The sequence below is a fragment of the Clupea harengus genome, chromosome 14 (assembly GCF_900700415.2).
Source record: "Clupea harengus chromosome 14, Ch_v2.0.2, whole genome shotgun sequence".
NCBI classification, from domain to species: domain Eukaryota; kingdom Metazoa; phylum Chordata; class Actinopteri; order Clupeiformes; family Clupeidae; genus Clupea; species Clupea harengus.
Window position 1 is genome coordinate 21,050,203 of NC_045165.1, and position 20,108 is coordinate 21,070,310.

The 20,108-nt window shown below is 45.1% G+C and overlaps 1 protein-coding gene across 2 annotated transcripts in view; it reads right to left on the bottom strand.

The window, feature by feature from the left end:
- LOC105895473 (AT-rich interactive domain-containing protein 1B-like) overlaps positions 1-20,108 on the bottom strand; it is a 150,125-nt gene that overhangs the window by 124,371 nt on the left and 5,646 nt on the right. For both annotated transcript variants that reach the window (XM_031580837.2, XM_031580836.2), the window contains exon 2: positions 8,297-8,497. In XM_031580837.2, the coding sequence (XP_031436697.1) occupies positions 8,297-8,497 (201 nt within the window). The remainder of the gene's footprint in view (positions 1-8,296; positions 8,498-20,108) is intronic.

Here is a 20,108-nt window from a genome sequence, read left to right on the forward strand (position 1 = left end):
TCATCTTCAATGACGATTCAGTATGGTTCTAGATCTATGTTCTGGCTGATAATGGACTTCTGAGTTCAATGGTGCAGGCACTATTGCTCCAGTAACTAGGGAGAGATGTGGGCACTGTCGGTGTACAGCGTTGTGTAATGATATTGACTGACCCAACCAGAGGTGTAAAAGAACAAAAAAAGCAAGCTCACTTCTCTGTTCAGGTGTGCTTCCTGAAGGTGTAAAAATAGCTTGACGGAAAAGGTGAAGAATCAGGTCAGACTCTAATCTAAAACCTTGAGAGATGTTTTAAAATAATAAACGGCATTGAATATCAAGCAGCATAAATAACGGAACTCTCAAAACAGGATAAAAAAAATGAACAAACAGAAAAAAAAGAAAGAAAAACAGAAAAAAAATGACACACATAAAACCGAAGGCAAATAACAGTAACAGAAGGATTTATCACCATCCCCAAATAGCAGCCCCAGAACACATTTCTCATCTGGCTGCAAGACCAGGCTTTTTTTTTCCCTTGGACCTTCACCAACACAAGCTTCTCAGAAAACATTCCTGCTCACCCCTAAACACGGCATCACCCACAAGCAACCAGTTCCGAGTGTTTAGGCCGACCAGGGGCGAAAACTGCTTGTTATTCAATTGGTCCTATGAGCACGGAGTTTTCATAATTTTATCGCCTGAGCGCCATGGCTGGCTGCGTGTCTGTCCCAAGCCAACGCACAGGTTCCCCATTTGAATGACATATGGAGCCAGCCAGCCAGAGAGATGTCGGAGCATTAAGCACTCCAAACAGACATGACAGGAATATTGAGGGGGCTGCATTAGCACTAGCAGGCTCCTGCGGCTAGCACCTCAGCCACGCTCGGCTCCGATCAGCATCAGAGGGTGACGAACACAGAGGGGAGGAAGGGACGCCGCTGATCCACCATGGCACCTGACAAGACTGACCAGCAGAGTGCATGGTGATGATGCGGATGGGAAGAGAAGAGCCCTTCCTCCGAGAGTTTGTAGACTCGACTTAAAACACTGCAGTTAGCTACTGGTAACACAAATAATGCAGTCTATTAGTATTTATTCTGGTCTCATATGATCTGATTTCATATACACACAAAAAAGGCTACACTGCATTCAGAGGGTCATGCAGCATGTGTGTAAACATCTAAAAATCTAAATGGAAGGTTAGCTCTCAAACTTAATAGACACTGTCTCATTTGTATGCCAAACCTATGTGCCGAAGAGCTATAACAGCAACACTTTTATTTGTTGACTGCACCAAGTGCAGCATCCAGAAATTAAAGAGGAACTAAAGAAGTATATTTCTACACTGACACAGAGGGATGTTCACGTTGTAGTGATTGCTGAATATAGATAGATTAACCTTCCCTGCAACTTCACTAAGCCTGCTGCTAACGAAATAAGACAGAGCAGATCAACCAACACTTCGCTTTAAATTGGCACACGCAGGCTGAGGGAATACTCGGGAGAGAAGCGTTCTATAAACCCCACATTTCCCTTTTAATTTGCTGAAAGCAGAAGGTTACAAGCAGGCCTGAATGAGATGCGCGGCTCGGAGGCGATAAACAATTTCTCCTCATGATTAAACATAGGGGAGGAGAGATTACATCGCCACTCTTGCAAGGTGACTAACCCCCGGCTCGACGCTTTTGATCTCCCCTCTCCCCTCTGCGCACACAAGCCACTTGACACTTCAAGAATGAGCTGCCCTTGGAGAGCTCGGCCAAACAAAGCGAGGTAACAAGCGTGGGCAAGGAGTCGCCACAGAAATGCGCAGCGAGCTGCCACTGCAGAGAAAATCTGCTGTATGACAGGGTGATGAATATCGGTCTTTAATATCAAGACAGAATTGATATGGAGGAAAAAGGCTTTTTTTTGTGACCCAAATGTAGTCGAGAGAATGTTACATGATAATACTGAAGTAACGTCTTGAGTAAGTGTGTGTCCTGGTTAGATTTCCCTGACCACTCGTGCACAGTACCTTCACCCTCTTATGTAGTGTGACTGTCCAATTACCAAAAAACATATCGACACCCGGCACAAACTGCTAGCTTGTATTTTTTTTTTTTTTTAATAAACCCTAGAACATCGAAATGGAAAGACACTGACTTCTCTCATGACACATCCAAAATAACAGGCCTTAGAGAGGCCAACTTGAAAGGGCTCTGATTGCGTCCCATTTAGGCACTAAATTGGGCACCCCTGTTGTTCTACCTCCCTTGTGTCTACTCTCAGCTGGGCAGACGCATCAAGCCTCTGCTGTGCCATTTACACGCTTCAATCAACAGCTAAAAATGACAGCATCCGCTTCTAACATGCCCATTACTGCGGGCCAGATTTGTCGTGGCGATTGCCCCATCACTGTTCCAATAGAGATGCTGAAAGGGGACCAAGGGTTAATGCTCTCTAAAAATGTGTGAGCTTCGGCTTCGAGGCTCTGGGTTAGAGCCACCAATTCAAATGTTTTCCCCATTAAACTCCTGACCCCATTTCATGGCCAAGAAAAAAAAACTGAAAGAAAGAAAAGGGAAAAAAAACAGGATCCAGAAAGAGAGAAAATTCTGATTCATGTGTAGAAAATGCGTCTCATTCCGCTGGCCGATCCTGAGTAAGCCTACATCTTTGGGAGGGAATTTAGCCTCTGATCCTGCAGTGAAAGGACGGGAGGCTTTCCCAGTCTCCTCAAATCCCAGCAGCAAGGCTGTGAAAGGCTTCACTTGACTGCCAAACAGGGAACAGCGCAACCACAATCCCCAGCATCAGCACACTTCAGGCCCACACTTAAGACTGCAGCCAGAGGAACTGAAAAAACCGATGGACAGAGAGCGGCTCTGTTGGCCGGGGCTAAAATGTCGAGAAAGCTTGTTGTGTGGAAATCAGCGCAATTTAATATCACGACGGGGAAACAAATGGCAAGGCGCACACGGAAAACTAGACCCTCAGCCTCCACGTAATGCACTGAATTCGCTACTGAAGCGCTCTTGAATATAATGTTACAACGCAAGAATATAGGACAAGAAAAATGACCAGCCAGAGACCTTTATGTGAATAATCAGGGTTCCAAACCCAAACTTACAGTATGTGACACTTATGTCAATTATCCCTTTTGCACTGTGAGTGCAAACCACATATTGATAGTCAAACACCACACCTTGTAATTTGTGGTTCAAATTAGGACATAGAATTATACTCCACTTCACCATAAAACATTTTCGCAGCCATAGGAGTTATAAAAGAGCTGTGCCTGCCAAATGTCTATAATTTAAGGTACTTCCACATTGACATTTTGACTGGTCAAATTGAATCATACACTTCAGCACGTGCAGGCTCAACACGTTTCCTTAGAAGTTCACTTTTGCCATCGTGATGGAGAGGACAGAGAAATAAAAAACGCCAGACTTGGTCAGATATTGGCACGGGGCACCGACATGCACAACTGGCTAAACGTCAGACACTTAAAGTCAGACTCACTGGATCTGAAAAGCTGAAAATGTGGAAACATTTCCCCCTAGTAACAGCCAGCAGTCACAGCAGGGGCACTAGCAGCTCCAATCCCACAAAACTGACCCTGGAAAATCAATTTGTAAATTTGTGATCACGCTGGAAATGAAGATGAATTTTTTTTGGACAGCCAATTACAGGAGAAACTAATCTCTCTAACTGTCATAAGGCATCATCAGCACCCCTCTCACCTCCTCCTCCGCACACAAATACACATCACTCTCTCTTACTCTATTCCTGCCAAATGGAGTCTTCCTGGTTTACACATGTTTTACTGACTTTCATTACAAGTGAAAACTAAGCTATTCTAAGAGGGATTTTGTCTCTAGAAAAAGTGTTTTGGGAGAAATATACACATACCACTACTTTTCAGAAAACAAAATGGAAACCGATTGGACAAATAGTGACAAATAGCCTTTGTCAAAAAACAGCAACATTTATGTCCTATCTACCTCCTACACATTCAATTAACTAATGCAGATGCAAATATGAAATAGCATTGCCTATGACGCCTCTTCGCTCCATAGGGCACTGCTTACTAACTATTCTCTGTAAGTATCCAACAGACTGTATTAATGTGAACCTGTTTAAATGGACTTTGCTGGTGAAAACTCTTTTTTATCCCTATATTTCACACCAGCTGGAAGCTGTAGCAATGAAACTCAAATAGAACAGTTTAACGGGAAACGCAAAACAGAGGGACGATCGACAAATCAGGCCAATTTCCTATGCTCCGCAAACATGAGTTATCTTCAAGGGAGGCATGTGGATGGGCTATTTTATCTGCATCTAATGGATGTAAGGTGTTTCCCTTCCCAAAGTTGATTGGCTTGGCCAATAGAACTGTAGGCTAATAAAAGTTACAAATGAGAGCAGGCCATTAGAGCCATTGATGCTCGTTGGGTGCTCACTAATTAATTGATCCTGAAACTTCATCTATTCTGCTGCAAGAGAAACCTTAATTAATGAGCCACCATATCGAGGCTACGTCCTCTTTCTTCCCTCCCTCTCCTCTTTCTCTACCTCTTCTTCTCCCTGCCCTTAATGTCTCCTGTTTTAATTGTCGTTCGGAAATGCCTGGGGTCCCAGAGCAAACGAATAGATGTACCGGGGACTTTGAAGACCTGGTTCCAACATTTCAAAAGCCTTTCAAAGAGCACACCTCCCCCCACCCGCCCAGCCTCCCTGTCTACGGCACTCTGTAATTTATATGTTCCTCATAGCCATCACTCTAGCTGACCAGCATACAGTACATTAACCTCAAAGACAATGTCTCAGCTCCTAAGTGATTCAGCTGGCTCAGAGCATTTCTAACCATGATGGAAGAGTTACCCAATCAATGTAATAAATTACAGCTTTAATTCCAGATTGTCAATACAGTTTGGCACAAGGTTATGGGATTCCATTTGGCGAAGAGCACCCAACTTTTTTTATAGGAAGGAGAAAGGGACCACTCTAAGGGAACATCTTGCTTCAAGGTTAAATGTGTGGCTGGTGATGGGGGTGGAGGCTGAGTGTACAGTAAAAGCAGCTACAGGTCTTTCTTTCAATAAAAACCCATTAGTTGCCTCAGATTCCCAGCAGAAAGGAGACAGAGCTAAAAGGACAGAGGCCCTTATTGGAAAAGAAAAGAACAGTGGCGGACAAGGCGATGTTTCCCTCTCCAATTTAATGGTTAGATTCTATTAACTTAGCCAAATGGGTAAAAACAAGCAGTGACGACCAGTAATGGTTTCTTCCTGGCTTGTTGACACATTTTCCTTCTTTCATTTCACAGGCAATCTTTTTGCTTGCCTTCACATCAAACGGTAATGTTGCCTTCAAATTCTTTTCCTTTCTGTCTGCCAACATTGACATCACAGGAAATTGCAGTGGAATTGGCAGGCTTTTTACTTTCAAGTTCATTCCACTTCCACACAAAAAGCCCAAATCCTGTCATCAGTCAAGTCCTTCATGTTGGTCCCCATTGTTTTGTTTGTTCATTCTCTCTCTCTGTCTCTCTCTCCCTCCCTCTCTCTTTCTCTCTCTCTACACAAAGAGGAGGGAGGCATTTATCTGATTCAACGGATCTCAGAATTTGCTCAAGGGCTATTTCTTCCCTATCTGTTTGGAGTGTCTACTTGCCACACTTTGGCATGCAAACACAAAGAAAGAGCAACAGCATCTCTTCGATCTGTATGCCTGATGAGGAGGAGAAAGAGCAGGTTACCTAAAGAGGCCCGGGGCTCAGTTGGCCCTGGAAGCAACGGTGACTCTGATACCTGGAAGAGACACGGTTCCTCCTGTGCCTCTCGCTCCAGTGCCACTCCGGTCAGGGCAGCGCATTTGCCCCCGAGAGAGCAGGATAATCTGGAGGAAATGCTCTGCCACAAGCCTGTCACTGTGGGTGACAGCAACGACACCGACATCCTCACAGAGGAAACCAGACGGGAGGTTCAAATCCTCGCCGTTCCCCCCCTTGCCTATTCAGGCAGGTGCAATGACACTGTTACTCCTCAGAAGACAGGTCAAAGCCTGTCAGGATTCTAAAGTGTCTGTTTTTGAAAAACAGAAAGACGGGCTCATACAACAGCTGACAAATGTATTTTTTAGGGGGGGGGGGGGGGGGGTCCTCCTGTGTTTTGCTGCCTGCTTGAGTTGGATATTACAGTAGTAGGAAAATGAATTTGCTGTGCTCACTGAAGCTGCTTCATGAATGCAAATTCTATGTCAAAGTTTTCTGCCCCCTGACTCACTAAACCGGTCAAGCTGCTGAGAATGTGGCTTACTTTTTCTTTCATGGACAAATTTGTATTCACTTGTAGTGTGTGCCTCTCTGGGCAGACTGTGCTTCTGTCTTCTGCACAGAGCACAGCCTCAGAGTGGGACAAAGGGAAAACTGACACTGGCAGGAAATGATAGCAGCACGGAGAACATTTGTGTCACCCACAGGCGCCTGTGACATCACTGTCTCTGCCCGCTGGAAGAGCCCAAGTGCACTATGGGAGCTACCAAAGTCAGGCTCCTATGAATCATGGGCAGGCCTCTGGATCAAATTAGATGGGAATGGTTTGAAGAGATATTTTTTCTTCACTGTTTACATTTCTCCCTGGGATGGATGAGCTATTCACTTCTTCTCCATTTGTCTGACTCATTGCATTATGAGACATATCAGAGCACATAAAATGATACAAACCATTCCATCTCTCTTGTTATAAATTCATTACTTTCGGTTAGTTATGTTTTGCAATTACACTCTCATCTTCTCTCTTTAATGGCAGCGCTAGATAATTATAACTTTAGAAGTTATCTCCCTTGGCCATAGTCGGGGATAACAACTAATTTCTCTAATTATTTTGCGTGGCTGCTCTGTGACTGCCAAGTCTATGGGTCTGCCTCCCCATTGCAGTGCACTTGATTGCAGAAGAATGGGATTTGTTTAGTGTGTGTGTGTGTTTCACTGGAAGAAATCCCTTCCGTCTTTGTTTCCAGTTCCTCCCTATGGCTCACACAGATGTCAAGGGAGAGGCGGAAGCGGCCTCGAGCAGCCCTTTAAAAATAAGGAAGTCTTTAACGTGGACTGCCGACTCCTCCAGTGGAGTTACCGCCAGTGCACCGAAGCCCTGGGGTCCGGCTTTAATAAAAAAAACAATGGTAATCCATGAAGGAAACTAATATTGAACATAAAAAAATGGGTAAATAATAAAATTGCTTTAAAAGGACGCAAGGGCCGTTCCTGATTACTTCTTCTTTTCCTTACCCACTCCCACCCATCCCTTTTCAAGGAGGTTCAGTGCTATGGGCGATCGGGCTGAGCCTGTGCATGGTGTGAGTATGTTATTAATGCCTAGTCTGAGACTGGCTCTCTCTCTCTCTCTCTCTCTCTCTCTCTCTCTCTCTCTCGTCCATCCCAATGGGTTCATGAGAGAGCTGGCTAAGTCAGAGGTCCTGCCATTTGTGCCAGGAACTTTCAGGAGAGACATTAAAGCTCAGACCAAAAGGCCTGGCTAAATATAGTTCTGTGGCAGGGGGGGACGTTGTCAGCCCAGAATAGCATGGCCTGCTTCAGTGACGGGAGAGAGAGAGAGAGAGAAAGATAGTCTGGATCCCCTCATTCACATCGTTCACAACATGGAGCAAACAGGAGCCTTACTCAAAATTTCACCTTGTGTTCGAAAGGCAACCTCAAACTGTATCAAACATCCTTTTTAAGTAACGAGCACTTGGGAATGGTTATAGTTACTGCAGGGACCATACTAATGCTCTACTGTGAATGGGAAACATGAAAAGCTGCAATTTTCAGCTGCCAAGAGCTGCTAGATGATTTCAAATGACACCTCCATATGCCAGAGACAGAATTACACACAGTGCAGCTTGGCAGCGTGATATCAAAAATGCGAAACCTCTTGGAACAGGCTCAGGACATTTCAAATGAGACGCATGACCCCTCTTCACTCTGACACTTACCATAATGACAAGCGGTGGTGTCTCTTGCATGCAATATTTGGACTCTTAGCAAGCAGCAACTGTAAGTCTGCAATATTCATCTAAATGATTCAATTAAATTATACTTAGGGTAATTGAGATGCAAACAATGTTTTTTGTGCACTGACATGAAACGCATTGTTGATTGGATGTACATTCTTGGGCAAGTGTTGCCATTCAAGAGAATGAACATTTCCCAGAATATTTGTGTTGTGCCTTACCGCTCCCTACAATACAGATCTAAAATATGTTTCGTGGAGGTCTTTGTGACACTGTAGTTGGAGTTTGCATAGTAGTCTACCCAACAAAGACATACCTGTTGCTGGGGGTATGGCATCCCACTCATGCCGAGCTGACCACGCCCTTGCATTCCCATTGGGTAGCGGTGGGAGGCGGGCGATACATATGGCTGGCTGGGGTACGGCCCGCCCTGCTGCTGCTGCTGGGAGTAGGGGTTGCTGCCGCCCATCCCATACAGCTGAGAGCGCTTCATCACCATGAAGTCCATGGAGCCCACCTGCGAAAACACAAGAACAAAGCAAGAGACATGAGCCAAGCGCAGGACCCCATCACTCAGAATGGGACAGTGCCAACGAGTGCTGGAATACAGAAAGGGAAGGCGGGTTGGGGAAAAAAAATAGAGGAATCCGAAAACAACGATTTTGCCAGGAGCAATTTATTCCTTTCGAGTATTTTGTTCTTTTAAGGTTTCCCCCTCCCCCCACCTCCTTCCCTTAACCCAGTGAGTCAACAGGAAAATTCCGACATGTCAGGTTAACATTAATCCGTCACCCAAAACGCAGAATACACGGCGGGGCAGATTATGTCAGGTCTGATGTCTCCGCTCCGCTGTGCTGGATCACGGATGATTTATGGCATTTGTTCCCACTGTCTTTTTCAGTTGAGCACAGCCTTCCATACCTTTCTCTCTCTTTTTTTTCCCCCCTCTCTTTCACCTCCCTGAACAATGCCTCCACTTCCCCACTCAATATGACTCCAGTCCCACTGTGCGAAGCAGGATAGCAGGTTTTAGAGGCGGCCAGGCCTAATCACGGAACAATGCCGGGGAAATGTCAAGGAACAAACACAACGAATTGTGCTGTGGACGGTAAGAGGGCAATAATAAAAAAATAAAAAATAACCTTATACACTCCTTTAAACAGGCAATACCTGCTGGTTTGCCCACCAAGACCTCATCGCCAGTGATAGGAAAACAGGGAAATACAAGAAACCCATTCTACTTCTCCTGAAATGATTTTTCCAGTGCTTTGCCAGGTTCAGGTGTGCTTGAACAATTTAGTGTGTGAGTGAGTGTGCATGCGTGCGTGTGTGTGTGTGTGTGTCTGTCTGTCTGTGTGTGGCCGGGCAGGCTGCCCTCCCAGTCACTGGTTTCCAGATTAGGCAGGATTTACTGTGGGTTTCTCAGCCATTGCATGAGGGACAGACCCTCTATGTCTCCACTACCACCTTAATTGGGAAAATGACGGAAACAAATGCGACTCTCAGGGTTTGAAACTAGGCCGCCGTATCACAACAGTTTTCCAGTCAGCCTTCGTTCTCTGCCTTCTACAACCTTACCACCATGCCCCCCAGTCTTCACACAGCCATCCTATGCTCCTCTTTGTATCATTTCTCAAACATTTATCATTATCCCGAGTAATTTATCCATACTGTATTCATATGGGAACAATGACAGATTCATCCATACAGCCCCCAGCCATCTGCTTGCCAGCTTCACTTGTAAAGTCCTGCACACACATAAAGCCCTTCAAAATCAGATCAGTGTGCCGTAAGAAAGAATAGAGACGTTCTCCAAGGAAATACACAAACATACACTTATGTTTACTTGTCTGTATAAAAGAAGAACATATTCACTACTCTGCCGTGCCATCAAACATATATGCAGCAACCACATGATAGACTAAATCCATGCCGCCTACTGTTGTCATTTACTGAATGTTCTGGGTCCATCATTCAAAATTGGCTCCCTTGAGTTCAGCTATTTAAAAATACAAACACTCAGAATTCCATATACCAACGCGAGAGCACGCACACACACACACACACACACACACACACACACAAACTGACAAAACATTTTCTGGATGCCCCTTCTCGCCATCAGGCATGCCACTCAAGCCCATTAATTAGAGTGCGATCTGGAGCTGGAGGGCTCCGCGCATGAATTAAGAAGAAAAAAAAAGAAAAATCCAGGGCACTGTGCCACCCGCAATATGGGGCAAGGCTCAGGTCGCCTCCTCCGATAGCCTTCTCTCAAGTATGGGGGCGGCCGTGCCAAAAACACAAGGCTGCAAGGCAAGCAGATCCTCTCCTCTGAGCCACTGCCAAACTCATGTACGCAGTGGAGCAGTCGCAGCGACAGGCGAGGGGAAAGAGCGAGGCCGTCCATGAAAGGTTACCCAGATGCTGACACACACCGCAGATGGACACGCCTCGCCATCTTCACATCTTCTGATCAGATACTCATCACTCACAGTGATAGTCACAGTGATTACGTTTGAACATTGGTGTGCATTTGTCCATAGTCTCTGCTAGACCAGTATCTAGAGTCTATGGAATCTACAAGTGGTTATGTGACACCCATTAGTGGGCAGGAGGAGGATTATCATGGGTGGAAGCACATCTACCACGGCTTCAGCCAGCAAACCTTAAGCGGTATTATACCCAACAGCAGGGATGCCGACAGGCTTATATGTGGATGAGCGTTGTAGATTTCAAGGCAGAGAACCTAAGGAAGGTTAGGGTGCAGGGGAAAGGGGGAAGAGAGAGATTTTGAGCTATAATATCAAGCTGTTAAGGAAATGTTGAAGGAACCGAAATGCTATCAGATCCCAGGGCCCTGTCAGAAAAACCCGATGTCCCACGGCGAGAGTGTGCTGGTTTAAATGCTGCCGTGACTTAAGATCTAAATGAAAGCCACTTTTTTCCTCTCGTCGTGTTGACATTCAATGGCCAATTTTTGTGTGTGTTTCAAAGGGTATTTAAAAAGACTAAAGAGACTACAGAGTCATAATGAACCTGCACAGCCTGCAGAGGAGACGTCTAGTCTTGGGCAGCGGGGTATATCCTTTGTGATATATTTTCATTTACGTTCGGCAGGCGCACAGAATTCTATGTCTACTAATAAACCTGAAATTGAATTCATGAACCTCGCCTGCATGTTAAACTGTGGTGAGAATATTGCAAAAACAAAGCTATTAAGGAAGGAACAAGGAGGAAATTAGACATGTATAAAACTGCTAAATTTGATAAAATAGTCCTTTGAGTTGTTGTGACTCAAAATGCTTTAGCTCCTTCCATTTTAATATGCTAGGGATGTTAATCAGCAGAGACAAAATACTTGCCGCAAAAAAGGAAAACAAATAGATTAGGAAGTAATACTCCGCATATTGAGATCAAATAAACATAAAATGCTAATCTGGAATGGTTATTGCTATAATTTCATAATGGAACTGCAAAAACTCCATATCTTTCCCTAACTTTTTAAGCTCTGCATGGAAAGATGTGCATGTCTGCATCAAATTAATACAAATAATAAAGTAAATCATCAATGCAGTAATGCTAACCAACCTAAAAACACACACACACAAACACACTCACCCACATACACACAGTAAAACTCAAACATACACACACACAAACACACTCACCCACATACACACAGTAAAACTCAAACACACACACACACACAAACCAAGAATTCTATCATCATTGTTTCAAGAATCCACATTTTTTCACCACTTGCACATTTGCAACTTTCCGTCAACAAAAGAGTTTGCCAGGTCTAGACAGTGATGGCACAGAATAACCGAATGTTGCATTTGTATGCATGTTTGTGAATATGTGTGTGTGTGTGTGTGTGTGTGTGTGTGTGTGTGTGTGTGTGTGTGTGTGTGTGTGTGTGTGTGTGCGTCTGTGTGTGGAGGAGGGGATTATAGGTGTTCAGTTTGTACAAAAAACTCCTGCTGAGGCTTGCGTCTCATAGTGCCAGAAAATCAATGACAAAAAGCTGAGCAAAGAAGCCATCGACAAAATTCAAAATGTCACCCGTCACTGTTGGTGTCTGATACTCTGAAATGGCTGCAGCGAAATAAAGCATTACTGCAAACACACAGCTCGCCAGGTGGATGAAAGCAGGACATATTTTAAATGGATACCATAATTAGGGCCATAAACACACACTCATCGACGGCTTGGTTTTGACAGGCCCAAATCAAAAATGTGAAATCAGGGAGGAATTGAAGGGAACGCAAGGATGTGTCCTCATTAACGTGTGCAAATTCCACGCTCCTGCTGATGAAGATTAGAAAAATAATTTCATGGAGGCAAAGACAATACTGATGTCATCAAAATGGAACAGAAGCATTAGTGCTTAGCAATCAGACAAGAACCAGATAAGTCCAACTGACACAGTGAAAATAGTCATATATTGCTAGTTAGAAATCATACAAAAAGACCATAGATAATTCTTGCTATACAAGAGTGTCCTCCTTGCAAGGAATAAAGCCGGTTAAAGGCTTTAAAATTAATTGCTGGTTGTGGCAGCATTAGTGTCTTGCTCAGCTCTTACGGCACAGTTCTAAAATTCTGTGTGAAACTTCTGTCACCAAAATTCCAGTGAAAGGTCTGAAAATGACTTCAGAGTTCTGTAAATTGGCTTTTAGAAGTTGCCTTTAAGTGGCAACTCACCCAGAGGGCCAGTTATGAACAGGACAAGTGGAAATTACAACAGTGTGAGACGAAGGGGGACAGAGAGAGGTAGAGTGCAAGACAGAGAATGAGAGTGAGACAGAGAACGAGAGAGAGACAGAGCACAAGAGCGAAGGAGAGAGAGAGAGAGCATGCTTGGCCGTTGTCATGCGGCAGCCTGTTGTGCCATTGTGCCTGGCAGCATGTGCATAATTGCTCTGCCTTTGTGTACAGTTAGCAGGCAAGCCAACGATAAGGGTGCCCTCGATGGCTGACACCAGTGTTTACAACATATCCCCCGTGTGTTTGTGAAAGTGGGCAAGCATTGTAATCCTCACGCCGAGCACAGTTGTCATTAGAGAGGAAACAGAGGCTGGGGTTGGGGGGGGAGCACTGGCTCAACTGTGTCAAGACAACTTCTCGCCGAAACGTCTGTGGAGGATCCCCCCCCACAAAACAAGTAAAATTAAACGGATAAAATCTGTTACATGGAAAAACAAACAAACAAAGCACAACAAAAGCCAAACAAACAAACAGCATTTCAACCAACGACACAAGAGCACCACAAAGCGAAGAAACATCTAGAAACAAAGACATGGAAGGAAAAGGGACGGCTCTCCCTGCCTTGAGGGAGAAAAAAAAACACCATGATGCCAACAAACCAGTTTTTCCCCTCAGACGTGCTAATGCGCACCAACAGCTTCGCCCGCCAGCCCGCCCTCTGCGTTAATTAGATGCCAGCCCTGCATCCGCCCCCACACGGCCAGATGCGCAGACTGCAAATCAGGATCGGTTCTGCTGACCTACGCCTTGCCGTTCGAGAACCATGAGCAAGTAGGGCCCTAGTAAGTAGCCGCACTGTTGGAGAGCACAATGAGAGAGAGATGACAGGCCACCGCCACAGAGGAGCATGGGAAAGAGCCGGGCCGCTGGACTGTGGAGCGGTTTCATCGGAGGGCAGCTGTGGCACGAGAGGAATGCATTCTAGTTTCACTTCGACAACGTGAGGCCGAGGCCTGGGAGTTACACATCGGCAACTGAGCCTCCTCGAACAAGCAAAAAGGAGGTAGACAATAAAAGCAGTTTATCTGGAGGGAGAAAAACTTACATTCATTTTTCGGCCTCTTATAGCTGTTCTGCTTTGTCTGGCCAATTTCAGCATCTTTCTACTGCTGTGGTGATAATGCAGCTATTAAATATGTATTCGTTTTTAACATATTCAGGGGGAATCACCCAGGCTAATAGAAATGGCCCTCGTGCTGCACTTTACAGCCCCCATAACTGTAAACGAGACTGCGTTACCAAGTGTGTTTATGAATTAACAATGGCTGCTCGTTCGCGTGAATTTAGATAGAACAAAACGCATAAACATATTCATGGGGGAAACATTACGGCTGAGGGCTCTACTGGACACACTTCCTGACTACATCTATTAAGTCTGTTTTTTTTTCCGTAATACAAAACAAGCAATTTGATGGCCCAGTCCGCTAACGTTCAATTCCCTGTGTGTCCATGAGGTGCAACTGAAGTTCTTGGCCTCTAAGTATAGCTCTCTGAGCCACTGTGAGGGTTCAGCCAAAATGCCCAACCAATAGGACACTGGAAACATAACCCTGGCCTGGGTTTTGGAGGTCAGTCTGGCCAAGGGCCTATCCATTTTATTGTAGAGCAGCGACCCATCACTGGAGCAACAACAAACAGATCTTCCTGACCTTCTATCCTTCAGTGCTTATTAGATACTCATTAAAAGTCAACTGAAACAATTTTAACCAAATTGATTTTATTATTGGACTGTGCAATGACTCCCCCGATTGCTCAGCAGGAAATTTAAAAAGTTAATTAGAAAGAATTGATTTTCATTAAATTCACTCCCCTCCACGCACACACACACACACACACACACACACACATACACGTACACACACCAAAACCCAACTCCACTTCCACACCCGTCATACACTCCGTGTTTCCTATGATGCCTGATTGCCTGGATCTACCACTGGAGAAAATGAAGTAGGGAATACAAGCAGAGTGTAGCCTCTCAAGGCTTCAGTCACACCTCACCGACTCCTGCTCTGGGTTGATGACTTGCTGGTAACTGACTTCTAGCAGGAACAATGAGAGTGGCCAAAGGGCCAGGCTCTTGAGGGTTGATTGTCCCCCTAATGCCTTTGCCCCGCAAAGAATAGGCCTGTCGACCTGGGGGTGCCCTGGATACAGGCTGCTTTTGACCCCCTGACCTTTCAAGGCCACCCCGCAGTGGGGCGCAGCGGCTGGGCCTTTTTCAATCTCTTAAGATCTCCGAATCAATCATGGTGCCAGGTGTGAACATGTGGGACCAGCACTCTGCAATCAATGCTCTTGGCCTCAAGGGTAATGCATGTCCAGAAAAAGACCCCTCTCTCTGACTCTGACCACTATTACCAGTCACAGGCACTTGCATTGTGGGAAAACAGTGGTCTGGAGAGGCGATTTGGTGGCAAAAAAACAAATAAGTAATTTCAACAATGTTTCCCTTTATACAGCACATTCATTTTCATGGCGGCGTGCTTGAACTAACATCATGCACGCTATTTGGAAAAATTACCTTCCAAACTCCAAAATGCAGCTTTCATGATGGATCCTGTCAAGGCCACAATTTCATGGAAAATGAATTCAAAGCCAAAACACTGTAGCAAGAGTAAAATTATATGGCCATCTCGTCACATACTTGGGTGTCTACAACAACAAAGAATTATCTGTAATCATCAACAAAGAAGAAAAAAAACTCAAGAACTATGTAGGAGGATTTTCATGAAACTCAGACGCTTGCAAAAACAAACTGTATCTCTGGTGCAGGGAGGTGCCACATAAATGCAAGGACAATAGTCCAGTGCAGTCACTGAACATCTGACTGCCCCAAATACAGACCATCTGTCTTTCTTGACAAAACTTCACAACATTCCCTAGTGGAGAGAAAGACCTCAGTTTGACCTTAAACTCAATACTACAATTTTTTTAACATGGTTTCTCCAAGAGTCATGAAGGAGGCACACTTTTATGGAGGGAGCGCTTTTGGGGTTGTAGCTTTGATCCAAAGGGTGCTTCTTTTTTTCCCCTTCTTCTATCCTCCTCCTCCACCACCTCCTCCTACTCCGCCTCTCCTTTTCAAGAGAGCTTCTCAGCGGAGCCATCTGGAGTGCAGGGCGTCTAAGTGAAAGCACATTGTGCTGCCCCACGGGCTCTCCACACGCGTCCCTCAGTCACAGCCATCAAGGGAAACAGGCAACACACGGCAGGCGCTGGGGGCAAGCAATACTTGTGTCCTACAGAGGAATTGTTAGTGGACAATGGAGGAATAAGTAACAGTAAAGAGGGACAGAAAATGAGAAAATAACCATGTTTTGTCAAGGTGAGACAGAAATTTCACAAGGCCAAATTTGAAAGAAAGGCGCACGCGGCAGGTAACACTTCAGCGGTTCTTCTGGAAATGGGAAGATGGAGGCTTTAAGTAGGCTGCACTGCCTGTGCTGCTCAGATATTATTCACAGTGCCCGTTGAATTTATGCATTTCATTGTGTTTACTTTAATACTCCACATACCTCCTGTTTGTTTACAAGAGGAAAAAAGGGGGCCCGAGTTGACAGAATTATCCTCTCTTAAAGCACAGATCTTATCACAATATTCACAACACATCAGTCAAAATCAAAGGAACAGGAAAAAAATGAATAATATATGGCAATTTTTTTTCCTCCTCTACTTCTACATTGCACATCCCTTTCCTGCGGCAAATAATCACATTTTTTTTTGCTGTGAGGGAGAGAGAGGGAGCTGTGTGCAGGAGAAAAGCAGGACGTGTCCTCGTTCCCAGGCCTAATTTAGGATTCAATTACAATACTCTTTAAAACCGCAGACTTCTCAATTAATTATTTTAAGATTAGCCTGACAGTAATGGGCCCCCCACTAATGCAGCACAGGCACAGCTCTGCCGGGGCCTCAGACCTTGTTGTGCGCTCTCGAGGAACGCACAAATAAATCAGTTCACCTCTTTTACTTCTCTAGCTCACATCTCTCATACACACATACACACACACACACACAAACACTTTTGCTTTTTACACAGCGTTGTGTTATATTCAGCTTTCCGGCTGTTGCGTCCGGTCTCCTTGGCTCCTGGATTGATATTCACAACTACAGTGGGCCGTTTTTTTATGAGCCACCAGGGCCCGTCCATCCCCCCGGCTGGGGAGAAACGCTGACGGATGGCCCTGCTGCTACCACCACCGCTGCTGCTGGGCGTAAGCGAAAAAACGTCCTCGACCGCTTTGATTGGAGGCAAGCGAAGCATTTCTTTTCCCCGTGTCTGTCTTCTCCCTTTCTCTCTCTCCCTTTCTCTCTCTATCTCCCTCTCTCTCTCTCTTTCTCTCTCTCCCTCTCTCTGCCGCCTGTATGCGCGGAGGAAATGAATGACTCTCCCCTCCGGCATGCGCCAGCCCCTATTCTGTTTATTTAAATATTTGATGTGTAAGCAGTCATAAAATAAGCGTCATAACATGCAGAGAATGACACGCAGGGAAGGCCATTACACATAATGGCTTCTGATGTACACAGGACCCATAGTTTAGCCCGACGGGGCACATGCCACGCTGAGAGAGACCCAGAGGGAATAAATGAAGGCTGTATATTGTGCATACATAAATAAGACGTGTCGGCAGGCCACTGCACACCAGCACATACACAGCCACACACAGAGGCTATGATCTGTCTAGGGACGGAGGTGCATAGCTGCTTAGCATTGTATATTCTTTTGTGACTGTAACTCATAGCATGTAACTTAAATGTAGTATACTGCTATTGTTAGAAGGCAAGTAGGTGGGCGCTATTTAACCAGTTTCATTTCTTTATCCACCAAAGAGAAGTGGCCTATTCCAATGTCTAACAAACATGGACATGATGTCAGTCTTGCCATCACAATGTTATACCCAAACATCTCATCTACCAATGTTTATTTTGTCGGATTAGGAGTGGTAACAACAAAAGAAGTCTTTCAATATGCATTCGAAGAGGGCAAATAGGAACCTCTTAATCAAAAAGTGCTTAAATCAGCATAGCTATGCAGAGACAATTACAATTACCATTAAAATAACACTGCCATCCCGACCTTTGGCGCATACATCTTCCTTCATCCCTAACAAGCTCCCGTCTGCTTTGACAGCCTCAACAGGACAGGCATTTGAGGGGAAAGGTCAACAAGAGGAGCCTACTATGACCCCACACTTTGTGCCCAAAAGTCATCTCCTGAAATAACAGCCGTACCTCATACTCTGGAACCACCCCCCCACCAACCCCCCTCCGACCCAGGGCTGCTCCCTGACAGCCAGGGGCACTCCAAGTCCTCTTGCCCCTCACACTCTTAATTACCACTAATTGGACTGAATCTCACTTTTTTGCGGGAGCAGCATAATGAAACAATTCATCTTTAATGCTTAATGACTTGAGTGACAGAGCAGTGCTGATTTGCAATGGGGAAGGTCAACCAAAAGGACTCACACAATGAGGACAGAAAGGCAGCAGTATTTAGCTTGGGACAGTGGAGAGATAGGAGGAGAGATGGAGAGGGAGAGAGAGAGGGAGAGAGAGAGAGAGAGAGAGAGAGAGAGAGAGAGAGAGAAAAAGAAAGAGAGAGAGAGAGAACTTTGTCCATTGGGGAGCATGAATTTTTCTTTTTCAGCCAGCCAACGCTGCAGGATATACGATGGACTGTCACCCGGCGATTCAACTCGCTCAGCATTTTCCAGAGTCCTGCTCTCTGCTGCCACTGACCCTGACACACAGCACACAATCATAGTGTCAGGCCAAATGACAAAAGTATACGCTCTGTCCATTCCGAGTTCTGAGGAGCCGACTGTGACGCCATTCTTTAAGAGCCACCTTTTAAAAGTGGGCAAAGTCGATCATTCGTCCCCACAGACAGCAGAGGGCTGCGATGCATCATGCTTGGCAGTGACCCTCCACCCCCTCTCTCAGTCAATCTCATTTAGCTAAAAGCACAGAGTCTATGGGGTGTCTCATCCCACTGATGCATCCATTTCGGCTCGAGAAATGGAGCCGCGTGTAAAACACTTTGGAAAACCCGGAGCATGTTTTAATTTTTCCGATGAGCGACAGCACACTCTGTTATCCAAGCTATTGATTATGGTAATATGATCTACAAAACGGTAAACACAGTAGCTGCTGACATACAGCTGGCATTATAGTAACCTTTCTGTGTTTATTCTACAGTGTTCATCAAGAGGACCAACCCCATCCCAACATTCATCTTTCTAGTCGCGAGGACATGGGCTGCTGGTTTCCAATATGACATTATAATCAGAGGCATTTAATGTGTAAGAAATCACCCATCCTTGAAGCTATGCGTTCATATAGAATATAAACTATTTGATTCTTTCATTTCAGCTCCTGGGTGTACAATAAGACAAATCTACCTTGAAAAGAAACTGCCTGGACACACCTATTTGCATAAAGTGCATTTGTAGAAAGTGTTCACGTCAATACCCTCGAGCTCAAGTAGCCCCTTCTTATTATTGCCAGTTCAAAAGAAAAACATGCTATTTTTCTCCGTTTCCATCCATGTCCAGCATTTTCACGGACACTCCAACTGTGATCTTAATGGCTAAATTGCAGTTTACAAATGAAGAATAATACCCTGTCACGCCAAGGGTGGCCACCAAAACGCCCCGTTTCTAAGGTCAGTCTAAATGATTACTGCATGCCTTTCACCCTTGGCCACTTTGACTAATACAGACCTGTCATTAGAAAAGTACACAATCAGAATCACTTGCCGAGAACAACATGGCATGGCCCCGACTGACCTATTAATAACACATATCTTTACGGTACCAACTCTGGAAACACCATAAGACTCATTTTAAATATGGGCTAATGTCCAACCACACATTTTAGATACTAGTATTAGTACATACTAGTAGTATTCAGCTCTGCACAGCAAACAATAAAAACAGCCGAAAAGCTCAAAAGTCAACCTGAGACACAATACACATAGTCAGCATTTAGAGGGATTCACAATTCAATGAACACGCTCTCAATGGCAATGTAGCCAAGGTGGTCTAAAGCAATTCAGCGAGTATTCACACACACACTGCCTACCCACACAAGTCCTGATCTAAAGACAAACACTGTGGGTTTTTCATATAAATGGCTCTCCTTGTTTGTCCGCTGATCATGGGGAGTCCCACTGGGGTGAATTCCCTTATTTTCCTGGCTCTGCTTCCCTCCCTTCCAGCTTGGAGGACGAGCAGGCTTTAGGAACGCCCAAGGGAGCGAGGGGGTGGGGGTGCGGGGGGGGCAAAGAGGAGAAATCCTTTTTTTCCTTCTGGGAGGTACTGCTCCCACTCTCTGGCTCATTCAGGCCATGCACG